Source organism: Eubalaena glacialis, chromosome 2 (assembly GCF_028564815.1).
Source record: "Eubalaena glacialis isolate mEubGla1 chromosome 2, mEubGla1.1.hap2.+ XY, whole genome shotgun sequence".
Taxonomy (NCBI): Eukaryota; Metazoa; Chordata; class Mammalia; order Artiodactyla; family Balaenidae; genus Eubalaena; species Eubalaena glacialis.
The window spans coordinates 142,195,688-142,207,201 of NC_083717.1; the positions used below are offsets into that span (position 1 = coordinate 142,195,688).

The window sequence follows — 11,514 nt, forward strand, 5'->3', positions numbered from 1 at the left end:
AGCCCTGCTGTTGGGCAGAAGGACACTGCCTCCTCTTCCATGATTCTTTCCTGCACGTTGCATTCCACGAAGTGTCAGTGGAGGATGGCCCACGGATGTCTTTCATGGTAGATTTGTGGTATCTAAATGCTGCAGGGGGCTTCTCTGGTGGCTCAGTGGTTGAGAATCCGCCTGCCAACGCAGGGGATACGGGTTCGAGCTCTGGTCCGGGAAGATCCCGCATGCCACGGAGCAACTAAGCCCATGCACCACAACTACTGAGCCTGTGCCCTAGAGCCCATGAGCCATAACTACTGAGCCCACGAGCCACAACTACTGAAGCCTGCGTGCCTAGAGCCCGTGCTCCGCAACAAAAGAAGCCACCGCAATGAGAAGCCCACGCACTGCAACGAAGAGTAGCCCCCACTCGCCACAACTAGAGAAAAGCCAACCTGCAGCAACAAAGACCCAACACAGCCAAAAAATAAATAAATAAATAAATTTATTTTTTAAAAAAATGTTGCAGGGGCTAACGGCAGGCCCTCAATTTTATCTTTGTTCCAGGAGGTTCGGAACACTTCCCATGCTGGAGTTAGTGACAGTAGCCCAGGGTCAGCCTGGGCAGACTGTGATACAGTTCTGACCCTCCTGTGGTATGAATTCAAGCTCAGAAACCTGCTTCAGCAGAAAGCTTTTATTTGGGATTTTTATATCATGTTGGAGACCTCTTACCCTCTGGTTATTGTAAATGGAAAAATTTCAGTCATATTTCCTTAGATTTTTTTTTTCCTTCCAATCATTTGCTTCTGCAATTCCTTTCTGCCTAATTACTTTGCAGCATGACTAGAGGCTCAGTGCCCCTGTTGTCTGGGTCATGTTGCCACGTGGTTTCTTCAGTGCTCTAAAATAGGGTAACCAAATGGTTTTTTCTAAAAAAAAAAAAAAATATATATATATATACACATATATATATTCTTATACAATATACATATGCATATATATATCACCACAAAAATATAAAAAGTGAGAATATTTTCTAATCACTAAAGAAGTTAAATTAATAGTCATCTTCCCCCAACACACATACACAAACACACACACTCACATACAAACAAAAAGCACCAGGATCAAATGCTTAAAAGAGAGTTCTAACAAAGTTTCCAGGGAAAATTATTCCAGTATTATAAGTCTCTTCTAAAATAAAAAAGAGGGAATGATACTTTCTAACTCAGTATATGAGGCAAGAGTATCTTTGAAACCAATATATAATAATAGTAAAATATCAAACGTATTTAAGCAGAATATTTAAAAATTACACAGCCAAATAAGATTTATTCCAGGAATGCAAGGGTTGTTTACCATGTCAAAAATATATTAAAGTAATCTACATCATTTAGATATTACTATAGAAAAACTTAATGTCATCCCAACAGATGCACAAAAACATTTAATATATTCAACTCTCAGATTTGCAAGAAAGAAGAAAACAAATAAAAGAAAGTAACATTTGGGCTTCCCTGGTGTCGCAGTGGTTGAGAATCTGCCTGCCAATGCAGGGGACACGGGTTCGAGCCCTTGTCTGGGAAGATCCCACGTGCCGCGGAGCAGCTGGGCCCTTGAGCCACAGTTACTGAGCCTGCGCGTCTGGAGCCTGTGCTCTGCAGCAAGAGAGGCCGTGATAGTGAGAGGCCCGCGCGCCGCGATGAAGAGTGGCCCCCGCTTGCCACAACTAGAGAAAGCCCTCGCACAGAAACGAAGACCCAACACAGCCATAAATAAATAAATAAATAAATAACCAAAAAAAAAAAAAAAAAAAGAAAGTAACTTTTGCCAAAATAGAAAATTTGTGAAACTTTTGTTATTCCATAAAGAGTATCTGTCACAAAGACACAGGGAATATCATCCTTAAAGGTGATAAGTTAGAGGCAATTTTTAAAAATTCAGGATTAATGTAAGAATATTTTTCATTCCTACTATTTCTATTCAAATCATACTGAAGATTTTAGTAACGGTAAGAATAATAAATGTATTAAAATATAAATATTTGAAAGCCAGTGGCAAAATGATTAATATTAGCAGATGATATGATGTCTATGTGAAATATGCAAGAGAATCAACAGAAAGATTATTAGAGTTAGTAAAAGAGCACACTTAAAATGTAATGAATAAGATGACCTTTTCAATACCAACAATAAACATAAGACACCTATAAGAGCAAATCTAACAAAAGATGTGTAAAACAATAATAGAGAAAATTATAAAAACATATTGAAAAACATTAAAGGCGACCTAATAAATGTAGAGGTACACTGTGGAGAGAGGAAGACTCATTTTCATAGAGATGTCAATTCTCAGATTACTCAAGAGAGAATATAAATTCAATAAACATCATATAAAGAATTTTAGGACAGTTAAGTGTGGTAATTTGACAAGCTGTTTATTAAATTTATCTGGAAGGGGAAAGTTCCAAGAATAGCCCTGACATAATGAAGATAATGAGCTGCAAGAACTTGCTTTAAAAGAGAAAATATTTATTATAAGGCTATCATAATTAGCTAAACATATAGGAGAGAAATAACGATGTCTTGGTAAACTATACAAAACAACAAATTTCCACAAGTTAAAAATTAAATTTGAGTAGTAAAATTTAATCTTTGTAAATAAATCAGGGTACTATGTTTCAATCTCAGGATAGAGATAATTTCTTAACACAAAAAATATACTAGCAACTAAAGAAAAGATTGATAAATTCTACTGCATTACAATTAATATATGTAATGCAAGCTATATTAGTTACCTGTTACTACATAACAGATCATCACAGATTTTGTGTCTTAAACTCACACACATTTATATTACCAGTTTCTGTGAGTCAGGAGTCTGGGCAGAGCTTATCTGAGTCCTCTGCAAGGTTGTAATCAAAGTGTTGGCTAGCGCTGAGTTTTCACCCAGAGGCTGGACTGGGGAAAGGTCAGCTTAGAGATTCATTCAGTTTGTTGGCACAATTTATTTGTTTGTAGCTCTAGGGCTCGTGGCAGCTTGCTTCTTCAAAACCAGCAAGGAGAACAAGACTCTAGAGCAAGTTTGGTAGGAAAATGGAGTTTTATATGTCATATCATGGTCCTGGGAGTGACATTTCATCACTTTTGTTATACTTTATTAGTTGGAAACAAGTCACAGGTCCTACCCACACTCAAGGGGAGGAGATTATACATGGGCATGAAATATCTGGAGGTAGGAATCAAGAGAGTCATCTTAAAGTCTGTCTGCCACAAGCTTGTACATTCTGAAATGGAATAATGAAATAAATATCCTGGAACTCATACTCCAAAATATAAACCCTCCATAGACCATCTCTATTCCTCCCCTGCCATGCTATGTTCCACCCAACTTAGCATTAGCCTAAATCTTTGTGCTTTAGCATCCCTTTAAAAAACTAGATTTATCATATTTTACTTTATACATAATATTTCCTCTAGCTTTCCTTGTTTTTAGCCTTAAAAAAAGGCATTACACTATTTAGAGTCTTATTTTCTTCTTTTCACTCAACATTTTATTTCTGAGATTTATCTATGTTATTGGCTGTATCTGTAGTTCATTTATTTTCACTCTTTATAGTGTCTCCCATTGTGAATATACCCGAATAGATATATTCATGAATTTATTTTAGGAATTAGGATTGAGGAATTAGTTTTTGTTTTTCTTCACTTTTTTGCTATTTTGAACAGTGATATAAAAGCTCTTGCATATGTCTCCTGATTCATGATCAGGTTTCTCTAGGATAGATATCTAAAAGTGGTATTTCTTGGTCTCAGGGCAAAAGCCTCTTCAAATTTATTATGTACTTTCAAATTATTTTCTGAAGTTAGAGGGTCTATAGACCTCAAATTTATTAATTCAGTCAATATGTACTGGTGGTATTTGCCACAAATATGTCATTAGCTGTGTCATTAAGAATCAAATTTCCAAAACCTCGACTTTGCTTTTTAGATAAACTAGGTTTGGACCTTACATACTGTTATATTTTGATGATTTTCAATTATTTTATAATATTTTGAAAAATGTGTAAAACTGTGAAAATGGCATTTTTATCAACAATCCAGTTTTGTCTCTAAAACATGGCTTGCTGTTGCAGAGCAAGCAGTCCATAAATTGAAGCAGTCCATCGTATATAAATCAAATCCCTACTGACTAGACAGAAGATAAAATTAACAGACATTGTTTATAGGTAATTTGACTAGAGCCACGTGAATATAGGCTTCAGTGATGGGAATTTAAAGCATGCTCATACTTATGGTGCTCATATATGGTAGAGAAGTAGACAGACCACAGGTAAATGGTAGAGAAGTTGTTTGGAAGTGGTATGGAAGTTTCTTTATGTTGAATGAGGCTTTATTTTAGTTTGGTGAAATTTCAATGCCTTCTAAGTTTTAGTAATTCGGCATTTACTGGCATGGTTTGTGGAATGTTTTTAATCAAAATGGTTATATAACTGGCTTTACAGGAGAAACACTGAAGTGACCTTGAAATTTTTATTTTCCTGGAAAAACTACCAACTGTGCTCCAGTGAAGCCCTATCGCTTTTACATTAGCACGTTTCCTTAATAACATCTAAGCCTCATCCGTAACTTTTCAATCACTTTCAATTCCTATTCAGAACTCCCATCTGTTACTTCAGTGTAACCTAGACTAGTAGTTTCAGCTTCTTAGAGCAGGAAAGAGGAAATTGCCTGTTCTTATCCCCCTAACACCCTCCATCATTCCTTGATATAGATTATTGACAACAGAATGTGAGCATAGACAATATTCACTGTGTTAAATGAAGACTCCAAGTCATAGGAAACAAGTTCCTTTTCAGTATTGCTGGTGATTTTATAGTGCTGACTGCCTCCTGGTTCTCCATGGATTGGTGTCCAAATGCTCACTCTTATGGGGTCTTTTTGTAGGTTCTTTAGATGAGACTGGAGTTCCTCTCCCTATTCAATCCCCTCAAGGGAAATCTGGCTAAAGCATGGTTCATTCCCTGCCTTTAGCTGCCACCACAAAGGAAGTCCCCCAGACAGCCTCTTGCTGCTATGGTTCCCTCCCAGTAAGCATGCTCTTGGGAAAGTGGGCATAGAATCAGCAATGTTACATAAAGAACCAGGATGGCCCCACATCATGGGATATTTAAGTCTTATCCTTACTATGCCAGAGACTGATGTTGAGGACTGTCCCCTGACACTCTCTCTCTCTCTCTCTCTCAGTTCTGCCATCTCTTTTCTGTCCCAACCACCAGCATCATCTTTTTGTTGTTGTTGTTGGTGGTGGTGGTGGTGGTGCTCAATGACTCACAATATTCAGACAAAAGAAGATCACCATTGGGAATTCTCTGGTGGTCCAGTGGTTAGGACTCCATGCTCTCACTGCCAAGGACACAGCTTCAATCCCTGGTTGGGGAACTAAGATCCTGCAAGCCGCACGGTGAGGCCAAAAAAAAAAGAAAAAAGAAAATCACCATTTCCTAACAATTCAATGTCCTTTCCCCCTCTCCACTCACCCAGAGAGGGGGAGGAATCGTTCCTTTAAGAACTCTGCATTTGTCCAGAAGATGCTATCCTCCCCCACAACCTCTAATATTTCTCTTCATCAGTGACCAGTCAATTTGGGACAACAGGGAGTTTAATAAATAGGACCCTTGAAGAGTTTAATAATATGATTCTGAAAATACAATAGCATCTACTGCAAATATAGTCCTATTCTTTAAATATTTGGAGCACAAAAATATAAATAACACTTAGATGCCTATTTAACTTATACAATTAAATTGCAGAATTAATTGATTAGGTAATTATTTACAACATAATAAAAGTTGTTAAGATTCTGTATGGATACATACCCAAAATTTGTATTTCTAGAACTTATATAAAAATTTCTTCATTTTGATAGTCATAGTATTTTTAGCTACAATTATTTGAGATCCACACCAATAAAAGATAACTAAAGTTGCTACAAACATGTGGAAGCATATTTTTACATGAATTGTTTTAAAGTTAAAATTTCCAGAAGTAGATAATTTTTTAGTATGATATTAAGAGAACTTCTGGGTGAATAAACTGAAGTAAAACAGGATCAAAGAATCTCCTTCCCCAGTATCTAATGAAGTGAATGATATAATAAAAGAAATACACCTAAAAGCCACCAAGGAAAGGGTCATGTCATGTGCATGTCATAAATTTAGGAGAGAAGAAGACATAAAATGAAAACAGTATTCTCCTACAGCTGTTTTTTTTAAATTAAAAATTTCGGACTAAATAATGTTAGTATAATTAGTTTAATTCCATATTTTGAGGGGTGGGGAGAAATAATGGATTATATAATGATGATTTATGTAATGTACCTCTCCAAAACTCTCCAAACTCTTAGAAGCATTCCTGAAGAAAGATGAAATTTTTAATTGTCTCACTAATGCCCTAATATGGAGAGAAATGTACTGAGCATATAAGTAGTTACATAAGGGAAAACTGTAGGAAAATCCATTGACAGGTGTAGCTCCAAACAACACCAAAGATCCTCAGCATTTGGGTCTGCCATTTTCTAGGGTTCTGCACTGAATAGAAGCAAGGGAGGGATAAGAAATACATCACAGATAGAGGAGTAAACTGCATACCCGAAAGAGAGGCGTGGGCTATGATGTAGGATATTTAATGGGATTTCAGAAGAGGAATCATCAATCAAAGGCTATACTTAATCCTTCAAGTTCTCTCCTATCCCTAATCTCTCATCCTGAGGCTATGGAAAAGTAGATAGATAGCAACACCCAGTCCACAAAAAATGCCACCCAAAGAGAAGACTAAATGAACAAAAAAACCCAAAAACTTTGTGAAAGGGTGACTGGAGAAGTTTCACCAACAATCTTTCAGATTAAATAGAAGGTCTGGGTAGAACAGTATAAATCACACATACATAGTATGAGAATAATGGCATGACAGCTATATAATCATTCTTTTGAGAAAAAGGAGGAGAAGGGAAGAAAAGAAGCAAATATTTAATGAAAAATGTAGGTAAGGTAGATAAAATATCCAGTTTGGAAGAAAAAGTAGGAAATAAAACAAATCTCCAGAGTGAGTCATACGTACAGGATAATTGGTAAAGCATAATTACATTTTTCAAAAGGAGCTCCAAAAATAGATGACAAAATAGAAAAATGTGAAAATAGAAATTTATAAAACTAAACAAAAAAACCCAAAAACTCGAATCAGAATATTGAATCCAATTAAAACTAGAACTCGAATTATACAACTGGAGGGAATTATGGTTGCAAAACAGAATATTAAGGTTATAACTCATGAAAAAATTAATACTACAAGCAACAATAATTAGAAGCAGGGAGGCAGGAGCAAATGTAGTAACAGTAACATCAAATTAACTGTTATAAGTTAACATTAATTTTGTGTACTTACTATGTGCAAAGCACAATCCTATTCATTTTCTCAATGAATTACCTCATTTAATACAAAAAAGAACCTTACAATCATAGTGTCCTAATACCATCTTATAGTTGAAAATTAAGGAATGGCTATACTAAGTAATTTACCTGTGTAAGTGAAGAAACAGATTCAAATCCAGCCATCCTGATATCAGATCTTCCCGTATTATCCACTGTTGAGCATGATAATGATCTCACTTTGAATTATTATTGATGGTGTAATTTAATATACTTTTGACTTTACTCATTACTTTTTACATTACTTACCTTGAAAAAAAAGAATATGTAGATATTCTTAGGAAAACAATGAAGTCATTACGCTAAAAAAAAAAAAAAGCCTATGTCATTAATATAAAGGTAGGAGATGACTGGGGCTAAATGATCTCTCAGCTCAATCCTTAGGTCAATAGTGACACTCTAAGAACCAGAAAGCCTTACTTGAATTATGTCAGGGCAGGCAGTACAAAGCTGCTAATGTGGAAATAAAATGCCTGCCAGTGTTACTGACAACCAATTCACGTCAGAGCTGGTGTGTATTTTTATAAAAATTAAGGATTCCAGGCTAAATATGCTTAGAATAATTCCATATTTTGAGGGGGGGGGAAGAAATGGTGGATTATGCAATGATGATTGGTGGAATGTGCTTTTCAAAACTAAGCTGATATGGTACATGGTCCATTTTCTAACTGATTCAGTCAGTATTTTCCATAAAACCTGAAGAACTCCATCAACTAAATCAAAGAGATTTATCTGGCAATATTTGCTTGAATTTAGTTAACTGTACTTGTATTTTTATTTTGAATGAGCAGATAGTTCTGTTTCATTGCAGTAGTGCATGAAATTCTGAATACATATGTTCCCAAATTAAGTTTTCCATTTTGAATAGAAATTTAGAAATAATGAAGAGCTCTGCAATATATAATTTAATTATATTTCAGTTCAACTGTCTTATCAATTTTTTAACAACTAGAAAGACCAGAAAAAAGGAAAATGCTGAAAAAACAAAATCATGGCTTCAAGAACATGTTAGCAGGACTTTTGTTAAGAAAAACAAGTGAGAGTGTTCTTCTATTAACACTAAAGGAAATAAAATTTATATGTAATAGCTTATAATAGAAAACTGTAGGGAAAACTCAAATAATAAACCTTGATGACAGCTTCCTACTAGTTGTTTAATGTAATAATTTTTAATCTTTCTTTTCCTTTTCACCCACCTATCTATATGCATAAACAATCATAGTTACCAATCTCTTAGGGCAAGGACATTCATGGGCTTATGCTTGGCTGCCTCCCTGTATTTAGTGAGTGAGTACAGAGTTCCAAGTTGGAAGGTTAAGATGTTTGAAAAGTTTGAGACCAAAGATAAGGATGAATAATGAAGACGGAAAATATTTTCAAAGCTGCATCACAGTTGTATTAACACATGACCAAGAAACTGTCTTGTTGTGTTTTGTTTGGCATTTTGATTTTTTTGAAGTTGAGGGTTTTTTTTTTTTTTGAAAAATGGTGCGGTAAAAAGTAAACAGGATTGGACAGGAGTCAGAAGATCTGGCTCAAGTGCACCCTCATTTGCAAACTGCATAGGACTTAATTTCCTAGAAAACTTCAAGAGTTTTAGAGCATCAAGTAAAACATGTCAAAGAAAGTGCTACTGAAATTGAAAAGCCCTTTCTATACATTCATATATTATTTAATACCTGTTATCCTTCTTGTTTAGATATAATAAATATTATTGCTTAAAACAGCAATTTAGCTTAAAATACACAAGTAGGAGACATAGTAAGAGCCTGAAAGAAGTATCAAGTCAGATGCAAAATTTTAAGATTGACATAGAAATTTTTTTAAGTAAATGAAAATAATTTTAAAAGCATATGTTTCAATACTGTTTATTTAGTATTCCTTTTGTTATTTAATATGTTGACTCTGAAAATGAGTAGCTAAAGAAAACTGAGGGCACTGTTTGCAGGACTGAGATTTAGAAGACTAAATAACAAATAACTAAACAACTAAATAACCAGAATTTTAGAATGTAGAAGAGACCCAGAAACTTTAGCTTATGTAATTTCTAAAATAAAACAAAGCAGAAAAACACCTGTATGATCAGCATAACTCTAATGTAGGGCAAACACCTATGACTGCAAACTCTCTCTAGGATCCTTTTAGAGGACAGACAGCAGATTTAGTTTCATTTTCTCTTTTCTGTTGGTTCTACTTGGACTCAGATCAAGAAATATGAACTTGGTTGTCAACCTATGACCTTTCTGTGATGAAGAAAAGATTGGATTGTCGTTCCTTGAGTGTAAGATAATGTAAGGCTTGTCTGGGGAAACCTTTTGCAGTGATCCTGAATTGTCCTAAGGCTGATAATTGGAGGTGACAGGTAATTCTAAAAACAATGTGCAGAAATGTATTAGGAAAACATAAGCAACAAGTTTAAGAATAGACTTTTTAGTTTCAAAGAGATTGTAATTGAAATATGACTAGTGCCTACCATTATTTTCATCCCAATTGTTTATTTTCTATAAAAAATAAGAATTTTTTCTGTAAATCTCAGATTTTTCTCTAGCTATTTTTAATTCAAGGTAATGACAGCTGTATAACTTACGACTTCTCTACAAACAAAACTTTTGACATATTTCCCTAGACTCTCTAAGTTAAAAGTGTGGGTTAGAATTGCAACAGTTTTCTCTATAAATGGCATACAAATTGTTTCACTCTCACTTGAAATGAAATTATCATTTGTCATTAAAACTCTTTCTGGTAATTTTAACACAAAAATTATTTCTCTATTAGTCTATATTCTAAAAATTGGATATTTTTAAAGTATAAAAAAATTAAGAAATAATTTTTTTTTTGCCATAAATAAAATTTATTGGTTAACAAAAGTCAGACCAGCATGGTCAAAATTGCCAGTGCTGTCAAAGACCTCACGAGTGCAGAGCTCGCCACTTATCCAGAGGGCCACGGCTGGAGATGTATTTGACTCCACAACCATCTGGGATGAGGCACTTCTTAGCCACTTTGTCTTCAAATTCATCAGCATTAAACTTGGTAAAGCCCCATTTCTTGGAGATATGAATCTTCTGGCGACCAGGGAACTTGAACTTGGCCCTGCGTAAGGCTTCAATCACATGTTCCTTGTTCTGAAGCTTGGTGCGGATGGACATGATGACTTGACCAATGCGGACTCTGGCCACTGTACCCTGGGGTTTTCCAAAGGCACCTCGCATACCTGTCTGGAGTCTGTCAGCCCCAGCACAGGACAACATCTTGTTGATGCGGATAACATGTAATGGATGGAGTCGCACTCGGATGTGAAAGCCATCTTTGCCACAACTTTTCACCATGTACTTGTTGGCACAAATTCGGGCGGCCTCCAGGGCTTCAGAAGAGAGCTGCTCATACTCATCAGACACCATGTGTCCACAGAGTGGGAACTCATCCACTTTTGCCTTCTTCCGACCCAGGTCAAAGATACGGATCTTGGCATCAGGGACACCTCGGCAAAAGCGAGACTTTGGATACGGCTTATTCTTGCAATACCGGTAACAACGAGCGGGGCGGCGGCCCATGGCAACACCAGGTATCTCTAAGGCACGTCGAAGACAAAAAAAGCGGTTGCTTCCACGCCTGCGCACGCGCCTCATATACATTGCCCATCTTCCCGCGCGGGAACCATAGAGGACTTGAGGACACTCTTTCACAATGTCCCCACCATAGATGCAGTGACACTCTACGCATGCGTTTGGGGGATTTGGAACATGCGCAGGATGGAAAGGCGGGTGGGTATGTTGGCCTGCGGGCATCCAAGTAGAGAATTGGACCTTGCTGCAGCAGCGCAGGATGTCGTTTCCCTCCGGCTTTCCCTCTCGGGCATAGAACTTCTGCCTTAAGGTTTGTCTTAACTATAAAAGATGTATTTTCCTAGAATTTGAATGAGTAATGTCTCTCCAGCTAGTCGTTCTTTGTGTCTGGTTTGTCTAAATAATCCATTTGCCAGAGCTCATATCTCCTGTCAGCATTTGTGGATCAGTTGCTATTTCTCAAAGGGTATGTGGTCACCTTCC

At 36.2% G+C, this 11,514-nt stretch overlaps 1 protein-coding gene across 2 annotated transcripts; it reads right to left on the reverse strand.

The window, feature by feature from the left end:
* Positions 1-10,374: 10,374 nt before the first annotated feature.
* Positions 10,375-11,253, reverse strand: RPL10L (ribosomal protein L10 like). 2 transcript variants are annotated; one of them, XM_061182502.1, is made up of 2 exons: positions 10,911-11,019; positions 10,375-10,829 (listed from the first exon to the last, which is right to left on the reverse strand). In XM_061182502.1, the coding sequence occupies exons 1-2, from the start codon at positions 11,017-11,019 to the stop codon at positions 10,375-10,377; spliced, it is 564 nt and encodes a 187-aa protein (XP_061038485.1). The 2 variants fall into 2 exon arrangements, with proteins under 2 accessions (XP_061038485.1, XP_061038484.1); XM_061182501.1 differs by having other exon boundaries at positions 10,375-11,253.
* Between the last annotated feature and the right edge of the window lie 261 nt (positions 11,254-11,514).